The sequence below is a fragment of the Fusarium solani genome (assembly GCF_023522795.1).
Source record: "Fusarium solani strain SB1 chromosome Unknown bctg00000010, whole genome shotgun sequence".
Lineage (NCBI taxonomy): Eukaryota > Fungi > Ascomycota > Sordariomycetes > Hypocreales > Nectriaceae > Fusarium > Fusarium solani.
In genome coordinates, this window is record NW_027072147.1 from 1,435,871 (window position 1) to 1,459,604 (window position 23,734).

Below are 23,734 nucleotides of genomic sequence, written 5' to 3' on the forward strand. Positions count from 1 at the left end.
CGCGAGTTATTCCGGGGCACCACACCCCCGGCTGAACCCACGCTCACACGACTCCAGTCGAGGCTTTGGTGCCCGCAGAAGTTTTTCGGAAGTTCGACGCCCACGCTCCCGGCCCTTCGACCGCTCCGCGACAAACCACAGATCCGACCAAACCTACAACGCCGGGAATTGGGAACTCTGGGACAGAGGGAATCTTCTGGCTCGATGAAGCGGGTACGGCTCGATCAATGGGGCGGCCAATTGCTGCGTGCCCGCTCCGGCGCCGCCATGGCGAGACCGGCGGCGAGGCAACCCTTCGTCCTCTCGGCCTTCACGACAACGACACCCACGACCGCCACCACTAGACGTCAGGCCTCCTCGGTTGCCGCCTCGCACGATATCATCGACGACATCCCCATTGACCCCCAGGCGCGCACATCCCTCCCCTCTCCTGCCCCTCAGCGCGCCGCAGAGTCCGCAAAGCTCGCGGCCCTCCATGCCCGGTTATCCCTCTCCAGCAAGATCCCCTTGGAGACGCTCGCCCGGGCCCTCATCGTCCCCTCCGCCGACAAGAACCCCAGCTTCAACAACTCCAACCTCGCTTTCCTCGGAAGCACATTCATCAACTACCATGTCCTCGAGTATCTGGTGTGCAAGTGGCCTCGTCTGCCCATGTCCCTCCTCTACGAGGCCCTGCGGGCATACGCCGGCAAGGAGTCCCTCCACCAAATAGCCCGCCGCTGGGGTGTCGAAGCCGCTGCTGCACCTGGCGAGGAGGTCGACCCAGGTCTGCTGCAGTGGAAGCCGGAGGCGTCGGGTCTGCAGACTCGATGGGGCTACGTCCGCGCCAATTCTGATATCACGGACCGGTATGTGGAACGTCGCGGCATCAGCAGCCGAGTAGTGCTCGACGATGAGTTCGGAGACATGGTGGCCATGCCCAAGACGGGCGAGGAGGGCTACAAATACTACCAGCACGAGGCATATGCCTCGTTTGTCCAGGCCGCTGTCGGCGCCATCTACACCCACTGCGGCCGTGATGCCACCCGCGACTTTGTCAAGTCCCACATCCTCTCTCGGGACGTCGACGTCTCCTCCATGTTCCAGTTCCAGCTGCCCACACGTGAGCTCGCCATGCTCTGCGCGCGAGAGGGCTTCGAGGCCCCCATCGCCCGCCTCGAGAGTGAGACGGGTCGTCTCTCACGAACTCCCGTCTTCGTCGTCGGTGTCTACAGCGGCCCCGAGAAGCTCGGCGAGGGCTCAGGCCCCAGCCTCGACATCGCCAGGTGGAACGCCTCTATGAACGCCCTCAAGGCGTGGTACCTGTACAGCCCCAGCAACAAGGTGCGGGTACCGAGCGACATGCTCGAGGAGGGCGCCAAGCCCTGGAAGGCGCCTCACATTGATATCGGAGAGATCATCTAAGCTTGAGGATTGGAGTGCCTCCGCGTTGGATATATACCTTACGTATTCATGACAGGGATGTCGGTGATGGGTGCATGGCGTCTGCCTGTATGTGCGGATAATGAGATGACAACACAAACAAATTCTTGGCCCAAAAACTCTTTGGGCCGTGTATAAAAATGCATGGGAGCACAAGGTCCCCAGAGGATCGGGATGGGAAATGTCAATGTAAGATACAATGTATAACAATGACAAAACTCCTCGAGAAATGGCGAGTCAAAATCAAAGATTTACATTTACGCACTGCTCTGCTCTGCTTTGCTTCCGTCTCGGGTATATTACATATGTATCCATGTCCTCAGCTGTCACTCTGTCATGGAATGTTGAATTCTCTACTCCCACCTCAACTGAAATGATCCCCCTGGCCAAGTCGAACTCCCTCACCTCTCCGCATGAGGGCTCTATACCTGTCCTGGCGCTGAGATTTCTCGGCTGCCTCGCGGAGCTTCTTCTTGCGCTGATAAACTGCACGGACGGTGTCTCGGACCTGTTGCTTTCCCTCCTCGTAGTTTGCTCGTGCCAGCTTGACGACGCTGTCGATCTGGTCAGGGGTATAGATGAAGTTCCAGGTGCTCAGGAAGTCGGTAGACCCAGGGGAAATACCGGGCACCTTCTCGTTGGAAAGGAGGGGCATGTAAACGACGGTGATGCCGGCATCGGGCTCCATGAGTTTCCACGATGTCGGGCCCGAGATGGCCTTGGATGGAGGAGGCGGCTCAGAGCTGCGTTCCTGGTTGGTTCCAACCCAGACGGTGCAGTATCCCAGGTCACCAGACTCTTGGTCTCCATGTTCAAATTTGGTCTTTTCATCCTCAGCCATGACGGCCTTTCCTTCTTCATGAGCCTCCTTACGGAGTTCCTTCTGCTCCTGCTTGGCTTCTTGAAGCTTGGCCTCTGCCTCATAGGTAGACTTGGCCTGAGCATCGTCGAGCTCCTTAGCGACTTGAGAGGCAGTCTCCCCTTCCTTTGGCCAGCCAATTCCCACGGGCCAGCCCTTGATACCACGTTGACGGGCATATCCATCTGCAACAGAGAGCCAGTTGTCCGTCTTGATGTCGGCTGAGGCATCGAATGCGATGACAACGTCAACGTCACGGCCAGGTCGGAGTAGGGGGTAGATGGGCAGGTTGTTGGACATCCCAGCGTCCATGAGTTGGATGTACTCGTTGTCGTAGATGCTGGTAGGAGTGGTCTTTTCAAGTTTGCCATGCATGCCGTAAGCAAAGTTGGGTATCCTCGCGGGATCAATGGGGTGAACCTTTACCAAGTCATCGTCGCGAGTCGAGATGAGTTCATCGATGGTTCCAAACCCAGCCAAGCCCTGAACCAAAGGCTTGATCTCTCGGTAGTAATGGCTGAGCGTGGCACAGAAAGCACTGCCGAAGACACCCATCAGAAGAGGCAATCGGATTTCGGGGAGGTGGAAGCCATGCTCAGGAGGAACATCCTTGCCCTCGTTGAACTTGCGACCAAGAGCCCAGGTGGGGATTCCGGCTCCGAATTCTTCGCAGAAGAACTCATAAGGAGTGATTTCGAACCATTGGAACCAAGCCTCCTTCTTAGCCTCTTCCTTCGCTATTTCAGATTCGATAGGGTTTTGCGACGTGGATGCTGGTAGGTCCGGTATCTCGTGGCGGACAGCAGTGTAAATGGGCAGAGGAAGCTGTCCATACTGAATGTACTGACGCTGGTTGGAGAGTTTGAAGTCGCGGTCGTTAACCCCGAGATCTCCCTTGGGCACCAAGTATCTTGCAGCTAGCAAGACACCATAGACATCGACAAGACCAAAATCAGCCTTGGGGTCACCCTTGAGCTTCTCTACCATGCCGCTGAGGAGGTACTTGTTGGTTGGCATCGAGGCGAGAGATTGGAAAGCCACTGGAGGATAGGCAATGTGTGTTGATGCCCTGGCCTTGAGGTGTTCCAAAAGGTTTCTAACACTTCCCTTGTTGAATGAAGTAAGACTGAGTGCCTGAAGCCAGCATGAACCACTCACACCAGAGGTGTAGGTCACACAGTCAAGCAAGCCATCTTCTTCAGTTGCCAGTATTGAGCCAGTTCCGGCAATGAGCGCTCTCAAACCTCCGCCGGAACCACACATGGCAATGGTTGGAACATCGTCGGGGTGAACCTCATCCTCCTCGAGTCCGAGGTACCTTGCCAAGCCTATCCGGGCGACTCGCTTTCGTCTCGCCAGATAGGCCTTTTCTTCATCGCAAAGTTCGGATGAAACGCGAACCTCGGCAGAGTACCGGATTTCAGGATTGACTAAAGGATCATGTGCCTCTTGCCAGATCTCATCGGCCAGAGAGCCTGGTGACATGGACAATTCGCGCTGAAGCTTCCGAACATAGCCGGGTATCATTCTAGACCACTCTGGGAGGAAGTAGTTGACAATCTTGTCGGAAAAGGTCGAAAACTCGACATCATTTATCGTACAAAAGGCCTCGAAGCGGCGGGCAAAGTTGGTCCAGGCGGGCTGGTCATCTTCGGGGCTGGAGGCGTCATCTGGCTTCTTCTTCTGCGTATCCTGGTGCTGTTCGTGATGCTCCTCTCGTTGCCTGCCCTTCCCTTTCTTGCTTGAAAGCTGTGCAAAGTCGTCAGAAGGGTAAAGCCACCAGATGAAAAGTCCGCCGGTGATTACTGCAACGGGCAACGTAGATCGTTGTTGGTCCTGCTTGGCATCGCGCTTGGATGAGGACGTGAAGAGGTGGCGGTGCTGTCGATGCGGGAGGATCGGCAAGCGGGAGATCCTCCTTCGAGGGGCACGAGTGTGAAGCCTCGAAGAGAGTCTAGTCAGACTCTTCAAGGAGGCTCGGTAATGTCTCATTGTTTCAGGGGGCAATTGGTGTTTCTGGCGGTTGGTTTTATCATAGTTTGACTGGGCGCATGCGTTTTGTGGCGGCCAGCCAAAACTCAGAGCATTGTCGCTGGACGAGACAGGTCGTAAATCAAGTTTAAAGAGAGATTGAATCTAGAAGAGGATCTCTCAAGTGTGACAGAGGAAGTTGAGATCGGATGTTAAGGGTTTGCAATGACCCGAGGTTGCGCAACTTGTTGAGGGCAGCCAGCTCAGCCGGATCCGTTGATGTCATTCAGAGTCGCGTCTGGCAAAAGTGGGAAGAGGGGCGCAGAGGGACGGAATTAGGAGGCGACCTCGGGTGACAGCACAACTACTGCATCCGGCAAGTACTGCCCTACCACTCCCCGGGTCACAAGCACGTCGGGCAGTTCCGCATCGTCCCACTGATGTTTGATCAAGATGGAAGTGTTGTCGACTCGATTATGAGGAGATTCTAACAGATGAAGAGATCCAATGGCATTCAATACCGTAGATCCTTTCCTCTAACCACTTCCCATCCCATCAATTTCCATGTGCCATGGATCTCCAAGCCCATCCACTGCGACATGGGAAACTCGGACAGTCCGCTCCAAAGAGCCAAACCGGGCAGCAGCCAATCAGCAGCCCACCCTCGAGTTCCCCAATCCCCTCACGGGTGCTTCACCTCAATCAAGGCCCTGGACTCTCACTGGACTTTAGTGGCCGAACCCCCTGGAACATTGCTTCTCAGAAGTCAAGATCTGGCGCCAAGGCACCTGGAGCGGCAAGAAAGTGGGGTTTCACGGCGACGGTGGGGGGTGAAATGCGCGTGCGGCAGGCGCCAGATGCGGCGGGCGGTGAAATCGCAAGAGCTAGTCGACCTTTGAATTTGATGCAGTTTTTTTCTCGAGCGCCGGCAGAATCTCTCGCGTTTTTTCCATGTCCTTACCTCAATTCCAACTTGGGAAATTTTAAGTCTGCAAACACCAAGATATTCTTTGTTTGCCCTTTTTGTAAGTTTTCAACCTATTGAGCAATACTTCCCCTTTAGGCACCCGTTTGTGGCTTACACCGGTGACTCTTTTTCATCGTACCCCGCCACCTCTTTTCTGTCGCGACTCGTCTCACCTTGCCTCTGCCTCTAGATTTTCCTCCTCCAAGTCATCTTTTCGCAATCCTCGGGTCGTACAGATTCCAATTACGCGATCGCATATCACTATTGATCTCCCATCTTCGATCGCGCCGTCAACATGAGCGACGCTGAAGTCCCCAAGCCCGTCGAGGCTGTCCCCGAGGCTGCTCCTGCCCAGCCTGCTGAGGAGAAGCCTGTCGAGAAGACCGAGGAGAAGACTGAGGAGAAGCCCCAAGAGAAGGCTGAGGAGACGTCCGAGAAGAAGCCTGAGGAGTCCAAGTCTACCAGCATCCTCAAGACCACTGCCAAGATCGATCACGAGAACCACCGCAACAACCGCAAGTTTGACCCTAGCACCCGCGAGGTGACGGATGATCCCGATGCCATCCGCAAGCAGGTAAAGGCAGACACTATGCGCTTTGAATTGCGCTCTTACTGACACCTCCCAGGTCGAATTCTACTTTGGCGACTGGAATTTCCCCCAGGACAAGTTTATGTGGGAGTCGTGCGGTGGAGCCGAGAACAAGCCCATGAAGCTCAAGACTATCCACTCCTTCAAGCGCATGCGCACTTTCCAGCCTTACAGCGCCGTCGTTGCCGCCATCAAGGACAGCAAGTTCCTCGAGCTCTCGGGCGAGGAGGGCGAGGAGGAGGTCAAGCGCAAGTACCCCTACAAGCCCATGAACACCTCCAAGGCCAAGGTCGAGGCCGCCACAGTCTACGTCAAGGGCTTCGGCGATGAAACCCCCAACACCCAGTTCGACCTCGAGACCTTCTTTGCCCAGTTCGGCGAGGTCAAGGGTCTCAAGCTCCGACGCACCAACGAGAACCTCTTCAAGGGCTCCGTCTTTGTCACCTTTGCCGACGAGGAGGAGGCCAACAAGTTCATCAAGCTCGAGCCCTCCCCCAAGTGGAAGGAGCATGATCTCAAGATCATGAGCAAGCGCGCGTACTGCGACGAGAAGAACGAGCTCATCCGACAGGGAAAGATTGAGCCCAATGCTAGCAACCCCCGCAAGTTCTACGAAGGTCGCGAGTCCGGTAACAAGGGTGGACGAGGCCGTGGACGTGGTGGAAAGGACTTCCGAGATCGTGACCAGGACGACTGGAAGAAGCGACGTGAGAACGACCAGAAGAACGGCTTCCGGGACCGACGAGGCGGTGGCCGTGGCGGCCGTGGTCGTGGTCGTGGCCGGGGTGGTCGTGATGGTGACCGAGGCCGTGACGGTGGCCGCGATCGGGATCAGCGCAAGGAGGAGGTCAAGCACAATGGCAATGAGTAAGTTCCATGTCCCTGATGTTACGACAAGATGCTAACATGCTCGCAGCACCATGCCTCGCATCCAATCCACCGCCGACGATTCCAACACCAACGGCAAGCGAGCTCGGGAAGATGATGCTCCCGCCGGGGAGCCTGTCGCCAAGAAGGTTGACGTCAAGGCCGATGCCGCTTAAATGGTGACGGTCGCGGAGAGGAGATGGATACAAACAACAAACGGCGTGACAGTTTCCGATACCAACACACACATTTAAAAAGGGGATTCACGGGATGAAACAAGGGAAGGGGACTGATCGATCCACTACAACTGTATTATGGGTTTCTTTTTCCGGAGCAACGAGGTGCTTGCTTTATTATGCGTGCCGTCATCTGATCAATGGCTCATAATTTCCTGATGACAATTGATTATGGCTACAACCGTGTGTGCTTCAAGTCGAGTGAGGCTATTCAGACGTGACATGTATCGTCATTCATTATTCAATTTTTTTTTCTCTATCCAAGATTCCATTCTAGATAAGTATCACATTTCTATATCTCCTCTCGCTCAGACGGAGTAATCCAGCTTGCCACCGTTGAGAACTCCCCAGAATTCCTCAATGAGCTCCTTCTGGCCACTCGGCGCCCCTCTCACGGCGAGGTACACGCGCGACTCGAGCTCTACATCCCACTCACCCGGGTTTCCGTGCACCATGCGACCGCCGGCCTCGTTCAGCAGACACCACCCTGCGCAAACATCCCACGCCCAGCATCCACCTTCCCAGTAAAGGTCTAGCTGGCCCGCTGCCACGGCGGCCAGGTTGAGCGCCGCAGAGCCCAACGATCGCAGCGAGTGCACCATCGCTCCGCCCGTCTCCTTGCTGCCGGCCAGTCGTCGAAAGGCCTCGACCTTGAGGTCAAAGTTGGGGCCGTCGCGCGTGGAACCCCATTCAACACCGACGAGCGAACTTCCCAGACCCTCAATTGGTCTCGGGGATCGCGCGAGGGGGAGACGCTGAGGCTCCGAGGAGCGACCCCGTGTGAGGAAGGCGCCCTGGCCCTTGATGGCCGTGTAGAGGGTGTCCTGCCAGGGGTTGTAGATGACGCCCACAGCGGGTTGGCGGTCGACGGCGAGACCGAGGGAGATGCAGGCCGAGGGGAAGGAGTGGACAAAGTTTGTGGTTCCATCGATCGGATCGACGACAAAAGTCGGTTCGGGGCCGAGTCTCATACCGGGCTTGTATGTCTCTTCGCCCATGAAAGAGATGGAGGGAAACGCGGAGGAGAGGCGGGCAGAGACCATCTTTTCAACGCCCTTATCGGCCTCGGTGACGATGTCGACAGCTAGCAAGAGGTCAGCCGTGAGTATGTACCAGATGTGAGTGATTCGTACAGTTGAGCTTGGTGTCCGTGTCGAGCTCGGCAGGGTTGGCAGCCAAGATCATGGCGCCGGCCTCGTAAGCGACCGAGACCATCTCATCATGAACAGCTTTGAGATCGAGATCCGCCATTGTGTAGCTTCTGTAGAGGTCAATTGAGCAAAAAAATACCAAAAGGTGGTCAGTTGCTGACAATGATGATGATGTCGCGGTGGAGGAGTGATTTATGGAGGGGCACAAGTTTTGGCGGGGCAAAGCTCGGCGACGTAAGGAGGGGCCGAAAAGGCCGGGGTGCCGGGCCGGAACAAGCTCCGTCCGGAGGTTCCGCAGCCGGAAGTGCCCATCAAACTGCCGCAAAGAGGATGTCACATTTAGCCATTGATAAGAACTGAACTGTCAGACAGGGAACAAGGAGCACGTTGACCCCTTGTCCCCCTGCCATTGGACTGTTGACCAAGGAAATCCCCAAACCCCCCACAGAAGTGGAATCCACAGGCGGTCCTTTCATCATAAAACGCCGTTGATTTGCAAGTTACACTATAGTATTTCCCATATCCATGACAGAAACAGTCGCGTCTCGGAGGACACGGTAACAGGAAGAAGGAAGATAGTCATGATATATCAGAGTTCCGCCCAGCGATACCCAGACTGGCACACAGTCATGCTCGAACCACAGGTTCCCCAGACCAGTAAAAACAAGAAAAAGTGACCTAACAATGGCGGAGAAAAAGACAAGAGGAAATCGACAAGACTCATATCCCCATGTAGCTTTTTTTATCCCCTCGTAATCCCACAGCACAGTAGGCGAGTTACTCAAGCATAGCTCCGTCGAGATGGCAGCTTCGCCTCACCCAGTCGTCAACACCAGACGGGTTACACCTCCTCCCTAAACACAGACCTCCGCTCTGTCGGGCTGCTGTCTGCGCTGCCGCTTCTGTTCTTGGGCTTCGATGGTGGGACGCCCGTGTCGATCGGTCGCGGGCTGACTCCCCGCAGGCTCGAGCCGGCGTCGTCGTCAAAGGGGTTTCGCCCGCCAGGTCCGGACGCAGGGCTCCTGCTCGCTCTTCGGCCTCGGTCCTCCTCCTCGTCGAATCGTCCTCCCGACAGCCCCGGCGTAGCCGCGAGGTTCATGTTGTAGCCTCCACCACTGCTTCCGCCGTACCCGGTATCCCGGCCCCGACCGCCAACGTCCTCCTCGTAGTATCCGTACGCATCCGCCTCATGGCCGACGCGCGTGTCCCAGGCCTCATCGGGGTCGAGTGGTCCGAACCCACGACGTCCGCGGGGCGCACCGCCGCCGAGGTTCTGCTCGTAGGCGCCGGCGGCGGACCGGTTGTTGCGGTTCTTGAACTTGCGGACCTGGTCGTTGAACCAGCCGACGATGCCGCCGGGCGCAGGCCGCGGCGGCCCGTATGGACTTTCCTCTTTATGCCATGGTAGGTATGACTTCAGGCTTGGGGGAGGGAGCTATAAGATGAGGTCAGCATGATGAATTGGGTGAATGCTTTGCGAGGACCAGCTGCGATATCGCGACGAGGCGCGCATAGCTGGGGATACAATGGCCGGATAGCGAGGAATCGAGAAATCGAGTGGTTATCGCAGAAAAGAACAATCAAACGTACTCCAAGTCTGCGGGCGCGCAGCTGTGTAAAGACGACCCATCCGACAGCTGCTGCAATCAGCAGCACAAAGATGGCAATGACGATGCCTCCAGCCGTCGACACCATCTTGTCCGACGAGCGGCGATAGCTTCAACCCGGCTCTGGAAGCTCTCCGGGGGAGTGAGCAAAGCTGTCGATTTCAACCTCGTGTTCGGTCGCGTGATTGGGGGTGGGAAACACAGTCGGTAATCGAAAGGCGCAGCTGAATCCTTGACGATTACCAGCGTCGTAAAAGGGCGATTTAGCAAGGCGATGAGTTGCTCAAAGGAGGGAGAAAAAGGGCGCCTTGTCTTCCGCCAGGCTGCCGAATTTCTGTGTTTGTTTGTTGGATGAGTGAGGGTGGCGGTGCTTACTCGGGAAAAGCTTCAACTCTGCTCGCATCAATTACGAAACTCTCGGACTTTGGAGGGGAGGGGGGTTCAAGCTTCAAGCCCGCTGACAGACAGACCTGATTACAGTGGGCTTGGCGCTGATGCTCAGCGCTGAATTTAGCATCAGTGGAGTCCCGCTAGCGCATGCTCCAGGTCCCCCGGCTCCGCTGGGACGAGGTCAGAGATCTGGGCTTGCAGTGGAGGGATGCACGGACTGGTCAGCTTCATCTCGACTATCCTGAGCGTGAGCATATCTATCTCTCATGGTTACATTCACCTGTGAATGCGATATAGCTTCATTTATCCAGTGAGCAAAGTAATCGTTCATATCTGTACCAATTCTCAAGTGCATGCTATCAAATCATTCCGCCAGCATTCCTTCAAAGCAATCCCGTATTCCTCTATTACTCCCTTGCGTCCCGTCTGGTTTCTATTTCGGTCCATCTCGGACACCACCAGCCTCGCCAATTCAATTCGTGCAAATAATTGATATCCATCTAATCCCTGTCTTTCTACCTTTATCCACCGCATCGATCCCAGTGACCTCCCGCGGCGGCAAACGACAGGCTCTCCACAAAGTCTTCTAGTCTGCAGAGCCCATACTCGTCGCCTCCGCAGGTCTCTAGCGACATCACTCGGTCGTTGACCAGCACTCGCACGTACTCGTCCCTCTTATCATTCCTGCTGGCGCCGCACTCGAGCTTCTCGACGTACATTCTGGCTCCAAAGGGGACTACCCATGTCGATGAGTAGCCGTGTGCCTTGATGGCGGGCACAATATGGTCCTTTGGCAGCAGGGTAGTCGAGTTGTACAAGCCCAGTGCCGAGAAGATGGAGACCATGCTGTTGTCATGGCTAAAGTCTGCGTAAAGGGCCCGATCGAGAGGAAATGTCTTTGGTGATGAGTCCAATGTGCTGTTGGTCGTGGTGTGGTCGTCAACAGGCTGCCCCGTCAGGCGCGAGATGAGCTCGTTGACATATCCAACACCTTGTGTCGGACCCAACGCATTGCCATTGCCAAACTTGTAGAACTTGCTCAGAGTCATGTAGTAGTCATAACTTCGCCAGTCCGCCTTGGTGAAGAGGTCGCAGAACCTCGAGTGACCAGCACCGTCGGGAGTGTTGGCCGCGTGGAACGGACACATGTCCATCATGTAGATGGTTTCCTCCAGCGTCAGGTTGACTCCTGGTAGGTGGTGATTCAACCTGTTCCGAATCTCGGGGAGGAATCTCTCTCCCCATGCAACCTCGGCCTTTTCGTCTGCGTCTTTAGGAACTCTATCGCTTTCAAATGAGGCGCACGATCCATGCGACATGGTGTTGTTGATGCCAGGTTCTTCAGGGATGATAAGAACATCCCGAGTATAATCGTCCCCAGACTCTCCTCGCGATGCGTAGAAGCCTTGTGTAAAGTTGTAAGACGACATAATAACCCGATCCGAGCCTGATGCCCGAACGAACGGCTCCGTCTTCTCGGCGAGTCCCATGTACCGCTCATAAAAGGCCCTGCCAGAGTCGACCATCTGTTGCTGGCCGAACTCAGTCAGGTCTTCAGCACCAAGAGTGTAGGTATACTCCTTGAGCCATTTGTAGTTCTTGCCGTACATAGTAGCAGACTTTTGAATGCGGGCAATGGTAGCGTTGTACGCTGCAGACTTGCTGTCCGTTGGGTACCTGGCTCCGTGGCGGGACAAGACGAGGGCAAAGGTCACATCACAGTCGTCTGGGGTTGAGGCATCAAGCTCAGACGGGATTGAGAAGTATGCAGAATACTGTCCCCAGAGCCGGGAGATGTCATTACAGCTCCCATCATACTCACACCCAGCGGGTCGAGTTCTATCAGACGTGTCAGCTTGACTTAAAGACGAGCATCAACTCATATAACTCACCCATTGCGGACCCAGAAACCAAGAACTGTGATCAATGCGATGGTGCTGATGACCATGACGAGGTAACTCCATCGTCTCGTCTCACGACGACGATGCTCCTCATGCCAGCTCTCAAGCCGCTCAGCGTCCGAGCGGCTCTCGGTATCAACACCATCGTCGTCGTCATGATGAAGCAGGCGTCCCCTCTCGGGGTCAGAATCAGACATGTCGTCGTCGTCCAGGTGATCCGCGATGGGAGGCGCGTCGTCCTCGTCTCCGGCGCGCCGCCCAAGATGCACCATCTCCAGTGATTCGGTAATCGTGACGGGGATATGCTAGCTCCCGCTGGCGAGACCCATCAGCTCAGCAGCTCTGGCTGATTGTATTTCAGTAAAAGATGCTGTAGAGTCGCGCGCGTCAATGTTGTCAAGGGATGATTCCATCGAGTCAGGTTGCGGGGCTAGAGGTGAACGAGATGAACGAGCTGCTCGGCTATCCCTGAATGTTTGACGTTGAAGACACGGCCTCGATGTGGACCACGTGGTTGGTCGACGAATGAGGCACTTTGTCAGCCACTTTGAGCACCCTGCACATGGATGAGTGTACAAGGGCGTCGTGTGCCGTTATTTTGATTTTATACTTGAAAGTCAGTTGAAGAATATGTCCGATATCTCTTAAGGCTGATCAATTGAGGGGATTCAATTGGCTTGAACTCTGAACGAGATGGATGCATTCATCGCTTGGCTTGTAAATACCCTGCACCACGCAATGTCTCGGCCACGCATGCATGATTCACTCATACATCTACACTCATACAACTTCATGTGAGTCAATAAATAGCTTGAGAATAATAGATCGCACTAGGCGATTCGTATTTAAAAAGCTGCTCTAGGCAGTCTTAATCCCAACTAAAACTCCTGCCTCCTCTCTCAGAGCAGGTCTTCGCTTCATCCAGCGAAACATGACCAATTTTCGAGCAAACCTGCCGCCCAATTCATTACCATCCCATCCCATGAATCCGTTAAAACCAGCTCTAAGCCCAGAATCCGTTCACAGAGTAAGTAGATCCAAAACCGTCGCCCGCCTAGTCTTGCTAGCCGCGACTTGATATGGTACAGGTGGTATCATCGTCGAATATACACAAAAGAACAGGACAAAGGAAAAGTAAACGGGGTATCAGTCAGTCAGTGAACACATCCAAGCATATCTTCTTGTTCAAATGGCGACCCCGACGCTCGTCCGGTTGGGTCGGGCATCGCCTCTGCCAAACGTGGCAAACCGTGAAATGAGTGGTTCGTCCTGCGAAACCGCAGGCGTGCTGCCCAGAGAGCAGGTCGTGGGAACAGTCCGGCCTTCGTCGTCAGACTCCCAGGTGCTGACCGTGTCGACAGAGTCTGTGCTCCGTCGACGGCCTGAAGTCTCGCCCAGCGAGACTTGGTAGAAGCCCTCGTTGCCCTTGATGGGACGGGGCGCGTTGGTGACAGAGTCGAAGCTCAGGTTCCGGCTGTGCTGCGACCCAGGGAAGAGCCAGCTCGATACCCGGGAAAATGACTTTTTCTTCCTCAAGGGAGGCCTGAGGACAAGAGGTAGAGGAGGAGGTAGAGGAACATCAGCCCTCTTAACACGAGGGGAGTGCTCGTGGGAGTAAATGGTGCGCCAGGAGTCCTCGCTCGGCGAGGAGGGTTGGCAGGAACCCTAGTAGGAGGAGTGGTAGGAGGAGTTCTGATGGGCGCTGTATGAGGGCGGTCAATATCAGAAGTGAGCCTCTCAGCAAAAGACGGAGCAGCTGGGGGCAGAGCAGGAATCGAGGGCATCGGCTCCAGTTCTACGCCGGTCAGCGAAAGACGCTCAGAAGCAAGCCAAGGCGCAGAATTCATACCAGGCATCGTGCGGGCCGTGGAGTGAGGCGTTGACGGCCGGCTGGGCGTGTAGAGGCTCTGCCTCTCGATAACGTCGTCGATCTGCTTCTGGAGCTTCTCAACCTCGAGCATCGCGCTCGCCACCCGTTCCTTGATCTTTTCCACGTTTGGCGATGAGCCTGGCGATGAGTCTGGCGATGTGTATGCGCGAGGACGGCTCCGGGCCCTGGGAGGGATCAAGGGTGGGATCTCATCGTCCTGCGAGGTAGAGGGCGAACTCTCCAGAGCCTGCCTACGGGGGAAGTGGAAGGACATGGGAGAGTCGGAGAAGCTCTTTTGGTGCTCAACCGGGCGATTCCCTCTATCTGACTGCCATTCTGACCGATCCGACATGCATCCAGAAGACACCTCCGAAGAGAAAGTAGGAACAAAGGGAGGCGCATGAAAGTGAGGTAGAATAGGAGAGACCCGGTTCTCTGGCCCATAGATGCTCAACTCCAGAGGTCGATATGGGCGGTGCGGAAGCTGCTTTGCAGGCCTCAAGTTGGAAGCTCTCGATGGCGTAGGCTCAGGAAAGTCGGGGATCTTGGGAGAGGCTGAATAAATGTGTCGAAAGTCTTGAGGTGCTGAGATAGGCAGCCGGCGCGAGGTTGTTGAAGTACCAGAAGTACCGGAAGATAGAGACCAGAACCTTTTCCTCTTGGGAGCAACAGTTTCTCTGGGGTACTTTTCCAGCACATTGCGATGAGATGAACCCATGGGAACGGCCACAGGGCGTGGGTGGTAGAGTGGTTGGTCGTAGATGACTGGGTGTGAATGCTTCTCATCGACTTGGCCCATCAGCAACTGTTCGTCGCTCAAGGTGACGCCGGGCATGTTCATCAAAGTAGAAGAAGAATCTGAAGCCCAAGCAACGGCGGTAGTGGAAGTGCAAGTAGACGGAAACTTACTACGACGCGGCCTCTTGTCAGAGCAAGTGGCCAGCGGTGCGCAGCAGAGGGGCAAGGACGAGAGCCACGAGGAAGACGACCATGCGGCTTCTTCAGCGCCGCCGTGACTAGTACCGGCTACTGTCATGCTGCTTGCTGCGAGGCTCTCACGTCATACCGAGGATGGCGAGAGGGAGGCGAGAGCTGGTTATAGGGCAGCTGAAGGAAGCGAGTGGGTGAAGCGGCTGTGCGCTATTCGACGAGGCAATGAAAAAAGAGGAGGAGGAAAGATGCTTAATACATATATATGGCACTGATATGCATGTGCGGTACTTCGTATCGGTGCACGCAGCGAATGTGCAGAAGTGGAGGGGGTGAATTGAATAGAAACCTGGCAGAGGAGGCGAAGGAGAAGGAGAGGAATGGGATAGGACAGAAGCACGACGGGAAAGCTGCATAAGAGGACAAGGGACCCGGCAGATGAAGAGGGAAAAGCAACGGACCAGCCATGAGAGGAAGAAGAGGAGGAGGGACGGATGGTCCGCGACGACGACGAGATCTCTCTCTCCGTCTCCAGGTCCACACACACCCACACACCCCAATCCTCTGGAAGGGAAGGCATCCATCTCGAAGCAGAGGATTAGGATTAGATGGTCCCGGCCATGACGGACGTCAAGGAGGGCCGTCAGGGCAGATCGAGTGGACGAGGTTGAGCGACGGCGAACCACACGGCGCAGGTGACGGACCGGGGTCGGCTGTCACGCCAGGCCAGTCGGCGCTTAGAAGACGGCCCTCCTCGATATCGGCGACGATGCTAGCGCCGCCCACCGTGGCAAGGCAGTAGAGGATCTCAGCTGTGACTGGATCACATCGAAAAATGGTGTTCCCAGGAAAAAAGAGAGACCCGAAGTTGATGTCGTGCATTCTAGTCGAGGGTCTCGTGCTGGGTCGGCATTGGACGCCTCCGCGAGATGACGGGGTTTGAGGCCCCTTGTTTGTTTTTCTGGATGGTCGAGGCTGTGTGTCGTCACGCTGCGTATTTCTACTGTTGAACTGGTGTGAACCCGCATCTTGGCGAGGGGTTTTGGAGTAGGTAGAGATCTCGTAGTAGGCTATCAATCATGAGGCAAAAAAAGAGGCCGGTTTCGAGTAACATGACACAAGTATTCCTGTGTAACAATACGCCTGTAGCCGTCCAGAAGCAAGAGAAAGAAGACGCCGTCGGTATTACCCATGTTTCAAACTTGGCCTCGTTCCCTTCATTGCTAATTCTCAATGCTCCTTCTCATTCAATCAATCGATATCTGACGTCTCATCATCTCACACACCAACTTTTTTTTCCTTTTCGTCTCCCCCTCCCGTCGGTTTAGACAGGACCCCTGTCTCCCCGGGCTGATTGGCAGATGCACCCCGGGACATGGTCACTTCTTCATCTCTCCGTCTGTCAAATCGGTTTCCTGCACGTTTAGTTTTTACTGTAGGTAGCTCAGTCGCGACAGACGGGTAGACGCGTGTTCGGGGTCTGAGCTGTTTTGAAACGTGGGAGCATACATCTACAACGGCCTAGCCTGTTGATCCGGCCAGTCTGGAGTCTTGTTTGGGCAAGTTGGGCTCCAGGCAGAGTTCCCAAAGCGGTCGTCTTGCAGTTTCATGCCTCCCGTAATAAGAATAGAGCGTGCGAGCAGATGGCCTCTGGTGTCGTGGCCGTGTGTTCTTGGGCGTGAGCTGACACGACGGGACGGACGCGACGCGATTCGATTCGCCGCGTGAACGACACGAGATTGACTCACGAAAGCATCATCACACTCTATTCTTCGTGTTGTTTGTCTGTCTGTCTTCCGACGCTGACGGAGAAATCAGCCTCGGCCTCCCGGCGACACCATCTCACTCTGTAAGCGGCCATTGATGGTTGCCTCAGCCTCGACGAGTTACAGTACGGGCTTCAGACATGCTTTGTTCTTCATGGAATGTTCCCTCTGTGGCTGCATCAAGGCTGAATGCGAGAATGGGCCAATTCCGTTCCCTCGGGACCCTCTAGAAAATCAGAGTTGAGCCTGATCGACGGACGGACCGTTCCCTGCTACTCTCTCTCTGCTCCTGCGAACATGGTGCGTTCCATCGTCGGCTGTCGAAGCTGCTTGGTTGCCCTTTCGTAATGGTGGTGCCCCTGACTTTGCCCCCCTCCATTCTAAGAATAGTAGCGACCAGCTTCAGCCCATCATGATGCACTTCTCTAGCAGGGATGCCTTTAGAAGCCTGCCGGACCCTTCTGGAGGCCTTTTTTTCTTTTACTGTTTTTCTTCACATGCAGTTTTGCCTTCATCTTTTTCAGCAAGAAAGCCAAGATCCAGTGCAAGTCATTTTGTGGCAACCTCACGATCCCTGGTCATTCATTCTCGCCGGATCCATGGGGATTCTTTTTTTTCTAGTCATGCCATCCGCGGAGGGGGCGCACTTCTCAGCTTTGGAGGGCATCTTGTCTCATTCCTTGACCTCTGTATGGCTGCGGGATGCAACGAGAACCTGATTTCGGTGGATGCAGCGGCTGCGGCGGATGTGGCGCAAGGTGATGGATGCCATCACGGCGGCCTCTCATGACCTTTTTTTGGTGGAGTCGACTCCGTAGTCGGAGTTGACCTCGACTCGCTCACTACCGAGATGATTGTTTGGTTGAGGTAGGTTAGAAAAGAAGTCATTTCAAGGTTTTATTCCAAGCTTTACTTGTAAGTGCATTAATATCTATACATACATGTTGTTTGTCCGTAGGTACTCGAACGACAACTGTAACTATCTAACATCTCTACTTGCTTCCTCCAAGGCACCGTCAAAACTCCCTGACCTCATCCAAAAGCCTACACCATGCTTGGCACTAGTCTCGCGCCAGACCTTGATCGTCTCTTCGCTTGGGTCTAGCACAGGCTCTGCCCTGATCTCGAGGGGCGGTTCCTCATGCCGGAGCCGCCGTGGCTCAGAGGACAATTCAGTATCCGCCCATTGGCTCCAATCGTTCTCTCCGCCGTCAAAGCCGATGTAGAAATGCTTGAGGCTCGGCATCTGTCCAGCGGCCTTTCCGACAGCCAAGCAGAGCTCGTCGAACAACTGCAAATCCGTTGGACCGCGCAGATGAAGAAGCCTATCCTCGCCTGGGACCGAGTTGGATACCTGCTCGGCTCCGGCCCACCTCTCTTCTCGATCGGGATCATGAAGAGCAACCCATTTCCCTGATGGCAGCACACCCGTCATTTTGACCGTGAAGTGCCTCATTCTGGGCCAGTGAGGAAGCTTGTCATCAATGTTGGACGGCCACAGAATCTCCGAGTCCACGCAGCCGTCAAAGAAGAAGTTGACAAAACCGGGCCTCAGACTAAGCTGACGAAGTGCCCTGCTGAGACGATCGACTTGGCCAGCAGGAACCATACTGGGCGGCTCAATGGTGTCATCCCTTGGCATTTCCCTGATGTGCCAGATGGCAATATCTTTCACCGACATTGGCAACTTTTCGATGCTATCCGCAAACCCTGATACAAGTGAGTTGTCAAGTTTAGTGTGAGGGGGCGAGGAGAAGGAACATACCGTCCCTCTGCCGAACCCGAAGTTCCGTGTCACGCTTCTCGGCATCACTAAGTTCCCATTGCACCTTTTCCAGGCGGCTCATCTTGCTTGCAAAGAGACATATGAATCGAGGATCAAAGGCAATGCTGTAGGCGTCAAGTGAGAGCATGAGACCGGATACCATTGGCAGGTCCGGCAGCTCTTGATACACCTCTTGAGCAAGCTTGAGGTACGTGACAGATTTGGTCCCAACATCAATCAGACTCCTGTCAATGTGTATTACTGGAAAATTGTTTGGGCGAGGGGCTATATGCCACGGAGGCTCTTGTGAATTGGCCTCGATGATGTATTCTGGCAGAGGAATGGATAGATGAACTGTAATCAATGGCTTTGCTGCAAGCGGTGTTGCTTCGAGGAGACGAAAAAGAGACCGTATGATGTTTTCGACACGCTCGTGTAAAGAGTCAGTGTACTCAGACATATTCAATTCCATATCAGTCGGCCCATCCGAATCCAATATGCAGTCGACCTTGACGAAGCGGAGACGTGAAAGACAAGAGGGTGTCATGACTTGGAGCGCCGTCTCAAGTCTTACCGGCGTCAGCAAAAATGACGAAATGTCGCAGTCTCGGTAATATGCTGCCATTGTTTGGATATAGAGGCATATTGCGCTACTGAATTGTTGAAGATCCGATCTCGGTATGGAAACGCAAGTCGGTAGATGTCCTCGATGAGGTGAGGATCATGAGTTTTGTTGCCGAGGTGGCCAACAATAACTGAGATGATCTCTGAAGGAAGCTTATTCATGTTGATGTAATTGATTGAAAGCTAAGATGGCCAGAGAGTATATAGGAAGACACTGTAGATTCCTAGTCCGCGGGAGTTGAGGGCATGTAAGTTTCCATGCGGGCTGACTTGTGGTGTGGCATGTTATGAACCTCGACTTGGCTGAAACCTCAGTCCACCTAGGTACGGCAGCTATATAAATGACATTGAATGGTGTTCCGAAGTCCATTCAACAGCAAAAAGGGTTACTATCATGATATCTTTCTTTGGTGGTGCCTGGATCAAGGAAAATAACAATTCCACTAACACCGATTTCAAGTAAATCGGTTGCTTTTGCGGATCATCAATACGCCGACGCCCCACTCGAGCCGCTGAATCTGGCAGGCGGGACAGCGGTCGTTGGCGGCAGAACTCCAAAATCTCGAGGAAATTCATGGACGAGACATCCAAGTCGCGACGAGCTGTCAGGTCCTCAAAATGGGAAAACGAGTCTCCAACACCGGAGATGGCGCCACCGCCTTTCGGAAGCGCCAGAAGATCACCCACGAGACGCCCACCAGCGAGGACGTGACGTCGAGCGACCAATTGCGCAAGCTCCTGGCCTTTGACCAGGATTTGCGCCGCGCCAGACATGGTAGGTTCTCGACGAGGGCTTCTGAAGCTTTGCGTGGACTAATCTTGACTCTTCAGGTCTTCAATCTTTCAAGAACCTCCTCGACAAGTTGGTCTCCGAAGATGACGATCGAAGGGCAAACCTCGAAATCCTACACCAGTACCTCGACGCCGTGAAGCCGAGGGACGCTTCTGAAGATGCCGTCTACCTCAACGATATCATGGAGATGTGGTCTTTTGCCGTCCAAGTCAACAATGACGGCGTCATGTCCTCCGTCGCGGTTGTTCTGGCCCTGCTACTGCAGGTCCTCTCGGGTTCCCTGCAGCTGGTCAGCCACGGTTTGGGCATCTGCCAGACGCTCCTCCAGGAGCGACAGCTCAAGTCGCTCGCAAAGAACCTATCGGTGGAGAAGAGCAAGGGATTCGTTCTATCACCTACTCTCCGCTTGCTTCGAGAGGCTACTTGCTTGGACGGCGGCGCCTACGCGAAGCGCATCTTCCGAGCGCGCAACTTCACCTTTACCTCTCTGGGGAGAAATCTCGAGATTGGGCACATTGGAGACGCCCAGGAGGATGCGCGCAAGGCATCTGTGAGGACCAACGCGGTCAAGTTCTTCTTGAGCCTCCTCAAGTTCTTGAGTTCCGATGGGAGAAAGGAACTTTTGTCACAAAAGGAGCTTCTGTCACATTTGACGTACATGATAAAGACCGACCCTCCTTATCTCGTCCGAGATATCCTGGATTCGTTGAAATCTCATGTCTTGATGGACGACAAGATTCCTCGAGATATCAAGTTCAGAAGCTTCAACACCAAGACGCTAATGCGAATCTTGGGCCTCTACTCGTACGCCGACAGTGAAGATACCGAGGAGCAGTCAACAGTGAGCTACAAGGCCCACCAGTTCCTCATCTACGCTTGCACCAACCCGAGTGCTGGTGTCTTGTATCCATCAACAGGCCTCTATCCCAAGGAATCAGACGACGACACAGTGCCAAGTGGACGAAAGGCCGGCGCTCATGGAGCACTCGTGACTGACAGATACAAGGATGATATCCCCGTGTATAACTTTGTTCTCGCCGAGTTTGCCCAGAAGCTCCGTCCTTGGTCAAGCCTCAAGCACAACGAACTTCTGGTTGCCATTTTTACGGCTGCTCCTGAACTCACCGCCAAGTACTTCCTCAGCAACCAATCCTTCACCTTTGAACCGAAGCTTTCCATGACATGGATCGGTTATGCCGCGTTCCTCTTCAACACGATGCAAATCCCTCTCCCCCTCGCTTTGGAGACCGTACTCGCTCCGCCAGGGCTCCTCCTCCTACCTCCATCCTGCTCGGCAACATCATTCCTCTTCCTATTAATCAAAAGGTCCTCATCCGATGCCTCTCTCCCAAGTCTCACCTCACATCCTTCTTTGCGACCCGAATCCTCATCGTGGCACTCGAGAAACTTGCCGAAGCCCTGAAGATGCATGAGGAGGCATCTAAATCCAAGGACACCACCTGGAGTGAGGCCAGCCGTCGGTTGATCGATGCCTTCTGTCAACGGATCCCTGACATGAAGGAAGTGGTTCGGGCTTACAAAGGAATACCTGCGGAAAACATCCTTCACAAGACCATGGCCAGTCGTTTGCTACGACTGTACTATGAGGTGATTCCGCAAGTCGCACTCGCTGCCAACTTTGATGTGTCACCCTTCTTCACCGAAGTTCTCAAGACGCTCAATCAAGGAAGCGAAAAGACTGAGGATGAGTCTCTTGGTGTTATGGAGCTCGAGAACCTTGTGTCTATCGCCAGCTATTCCCCTGGCATGCGATGGTTCTCAAGAATCGAAAACCTCGTCGATGGAGCAGCTTCCTCGCCGTACACGGCTCTCCTGCGGCTGCTGTGTGACAAGAAGCGAGATCTTCCCTTTCACCAGCTCAAGAAGGTTCTTGGCGAAGTCGCTGTTGAAAACCAGCTGGTCACAAAGGCAACCATGATGACGCCTCTATATGAAGCGTTGCAGACAACATTGGCCGAGGTCAAGTCCAAGGACATGGAAAAGGTCTGGTCATTTGTCGACAACTGCATCAACCGATGTGCCTCCTCACCTATCAAGTATCTCGACTTGTTGGAGACATACTCTCAGGAAGGAAACTTGTCCTTGTCCCACGGTGCTACTGCCTTGGTCAATGTGACAATGGTCGAGCAGCTGTCGTACGCCACAAGCTCTGCCGATGGCACCGAGCAAGCTTCACTTGGCAAGTTCCTGTCGTCATACTTTACCGCGTCGTATCGGTTGAAACATGGCAAGCAACTCACCAAGGCCTTGTACAAGCGGATATGCGATCAGTTTTCGTCAAGCAAGATCAAGATGAAGAAACTCAAGGACGACAAGTCTAAGGATGTGGATGCTGATGAGGAGATGCCTGACGCCGAGGCGGAGACCGGTAAAGATGAGAAGACCAAATCGTCCGTGGACCTTTCAAGGCTTGAGGAGATGCTTCACGTGCCGTTTTCTGAAGATGAAGATGCCACGGCCTTGACCAAATGGTCTGGCAAGAACGCAGAGGATCTCGTCGAAGACGGCTGGGCAGCAGGCTTAATCCGTCTCCTGTCTTCTACCCACATCAACATCCGCAAGGAAGCTCTCACCAACATCCTGAAGATGGCTGCCAAGCTCAAGGAATCCTCGTATGAGGAAAAGGACCAGATCTGGCTCCTCCTCTCTGAGCTCGCCGAGTCCTCAAGAGAGCAGGTAGATAAAGGCCCCGTCCCTTCGGCCTTTACAGCCTTTGCCACGCACGCCCTCGAGATTCTCAAGAACCCTCTTCATCCGTTGTACCCCAAGGTCAACGGCTTCCTCACTCGAAGCCCCTTCTGGGCCCCGGACAAGCTACCCCTCGCCCACGATGTGCTCCACGGCGAACCGTCGGAGGACGACAAGTACTACACCGAGATCACCTGGCTGCTCATCTACCTCCTCGACAGCCTCCGCACGCCCTTTGACCTCGGCATCTTCCACCGCAAGCGCTGGTTCGAAAAGATTCTCGCCCTCGGCGCAAACCCCTATCTGCGTGTTAACCTGCGCACCCGTCTCCTGAGGATAATCTACCGCGCGTCCTGCATCGAGGGTGGCAGCACCACGCTCGTCACTCGCTTCGGTATTCTAGGTTGGCTAGATGCGCAGCGAGCGGCCTCTGGGGGCGGCGAAGAAGTTGATGTGTTGGCAGCCCTCATGAGGAGGATATGGGAAACGTGCGATCAGCAAAAGGTCAAGGCTTGGAGCAAGGGTGGAGTTGAGAGGTTGCTTAAGGGTCATGTGCTGTAGAGCGGTTGTTGTGCGTAGATATATAGGCGTTGATATATATACCCGGCGTTTATACAAAAGGCTCACGGAACTATTTAGCAAACTAGAGTGTGATCCAAGTGACAAGATAGACTGTTTCCGAGGTAGTCGCCTATGTATAATACCTCCAACTTGCATACTCATTCCTCCTTAGGTAGTGAGGGATATGTCAACTTGAACAACGCGGGTCAAGAAATACACAAGACACCAGAACATTAAGAGGCTTGATTACCTAGCTCCTCTTAAGTACCTTGTAATAAGTAAGTGAGGGCATACTTTAATAAAGACAAGGCTTTAAGGCTTCCCTGCCTATGCATACTATACTCTATTTATTATCTTTAGGGGAGTGTGAGCTAAAGAGTTTATACTGGCGTCTCCCTTTTTCCTCGACCCCAGTGATACCAAGGTGTTGACATGACGGTGTTGATCACCTCAACAACTCATCATCACAAGATAATCAAGAAACTACTTGGGAATATTGGCATGAGACGTCAAACTTGTTCAAACTCGGTGTACAATATGTACAATGTCCTGTCCATCTACCTCGATATAAAAAATGAATAAACACCATGAAAAACGCAAAGCACGCCCCAAACTCAGGGACTGAATATCCTGATATCCCCAACCACAAAGCTCGCTCCACGATGGATCATCCGAGATCAAGAAACACCCTCCTCCTCTCCACACGCGCGCATTATTATGATATTGTATAGAAAACCAATGCCCGAGCCGTCTTGT

At 54.2% G+C, this 23,734-nt stretch overlaps 10 protein-coding genes across 10 annotated transcripts; 3 read left to right on the forward strand and 7 right to left on the reverse strand.

Moving 5' to 3' along the window:
- Positions 1-204: 204 nt before the first annotated feature.
- Positions 205-1,404, forward strand: MRS44_014537 (mitochondrial 54S ribosomal protein mL44; the record flags this gene model as incomplete). Its single annotated transcript, XM_046277292.2, has 1 exon — positions 205-1,404. One exon carries the CDS (start codon positions 205-207, stop codon positions 1,402-1,404), a length of 1,200 nt encoding a protein of 399 aa, XP_046127334.2.
- A 382-nt stretch (positions 1,405-1,786) lies between these two features.
- On the reverse strand, positions 1,787-4,273 carry MRS44_014538 (uncharacterized protein; the record flags this gene model as incomplete). Its single annotated transcript, XM_046277291.2, has 1 exon — positions 1,787-4,273. One exon carries the CDS (start codon positions 4,271-4,273, stop codon positions 1,787-1,789), a length of 2,487 nt encoding a protein of 828 aa, XP_046127333.2.
- Positions 4,274-5,514: 1,241 nt separating this feature from the next.
- Positions 5,515-6,851, forward strand: MRS44_014539 (uncharacterized protein; the record flags this gene model as incomplete). Its single annotated transcript, XM_046277290.2, has 3 exons — positions 5,515-5,793; positions 5,846-6,675; positions 6,725-6,851. 3 exons carry the CDS (start codon positions 5,515-5,517, stop codon positions 6,849-6,851), a joined length of 1,236 nt encoding a protein of 411 aa, XP_046127332.2.
- Positions 6,852-7,219: 368 nt separating this feature from the next.
- Positions 7,220-8,162, reverse strand: MRS44_014540 (uncharacterized protein; the record flags this gene model as incomplete). The annotated part of the gene is made up of 2 exons (XM_046284291.2): positions 7,220-7,995; positions 8,045-8,162. The coding sequence occupies 2 exons, from the start codon at positions 8,160-8,162 to the stop codon at positions 7,220-7,222; spliced, it is 894 nt and encodes a 297-aa protein (XP_046127331.1).
- A 741-nt stretch (positions 8,163-8,903) lies between these two features.
- On the reverse strand, positions 8,904-9,757 carry MRS44_014541 (uncharacterized protein; the record flags this gene model as incomplete). The annotated part of the gene is made up of 2 exons (XM_065618448.1): positions 8,904-9,497; positions 9,653-9,757. The coding sequence occupies 2 exons, from the start codon at positions 9,755-9,757 to the stop codon at positions 8,904-8,906; spliced, it is 699 nt and encodes a 232-aa protein (XP_065474520.1).
- An 823-nt stretch (positions 9,758-10,580) lies between these two features.
- MRS44_014542 (uncharacterized protein) lies at positions 10,581-12,232 on the reverse strand (the record flags this gene model as incomplete). Its single annotated transcript, XM_065618449.1, has 2 exons — positions 10,581-11,898; positions 11,952-12,232. 2 exons carry the CDS (start codon positions 12,230-12,232, stop codon positions 10,581-10,583), a joined length of 1,599 nt encoding a protein of 532 aa, XP_065474521.1.
- A 913-nt stretch (positions 12,233-13,145) lies between these two features.
- MRS44_014543 (uncharacterized protein) lies at positions 13,146-14,866 on the reverse strand (the record flags this gene model as incomplete). The annotated part of the gene is made up of 2 exons (XM_065618450.1): positions 13,146-13,503; positions 13,554-14,866. The coding sequence occupies 2 exons, from the start codon at positions 14,864-14,866 to the stop codon at positions 13,146-13,148; spliced, it is 1,671 nt and encodes a 556-aa protein (XP_065474522.1).
- Positions 14,867-15,390: 524 nt separating this feature from the next.
- Positions 15,391-15,642, reverse strand: MRS44_014544 (uncharacterized protein; the record flags this gene model as incomplete). The annotated part of the gene is made up of 1 exon (XM_065618451.1): positions 15,391-15,642. One exon carries the CDS (start codon positions 15,640-15,642, stop codon positions 15,391-15,393), a length of 252 nt encoding a protein of 83 aa, XP_065474523.1.
- A 1,863-nt stretch (positions 15,643-17,505) lies between these two features.
- On the reverse strand, positions 17,506-19,077 carry MRS44_014545 (uncharacterized protein; the record flags this gene model as incomplete). The annotated part of the gene is made up of 3 exons (XM_065618452.1): positions 17,506-18,236; positions 18,292-18,840; positions 18,885-19,077. 3 exons carry the CDS (start codon positions 19,075-19,077, stop codon positions 17,506-17,508), a joined length of 1,473 nt encoding a protein of 490 aa, XP_065474524.1.
- A 456-nt stretch (positions 19,078-19,533) lies between these two features.
- On the forward strand, positions 19,534-22,978 carry MRS44_014546 (uncharacterized protein; the record flags this gene model as incomplete). The annotated part of the gene is made up of 3 exons (XM_065618453.1): positions 19,534-19,690; positions 19,747-20,908; positions 20,974-22,978. The coding sequence occupies 3 exons, from the start codon at positions 19,534-19,536 to the stop codon at positions 22,976-22,978; spliced, it is 3,324 nt and encodes a 1,107-aa protein (XP_065474525.1).
- Positions 22,979-23,734: the final 756 nt, after the last annotated feature.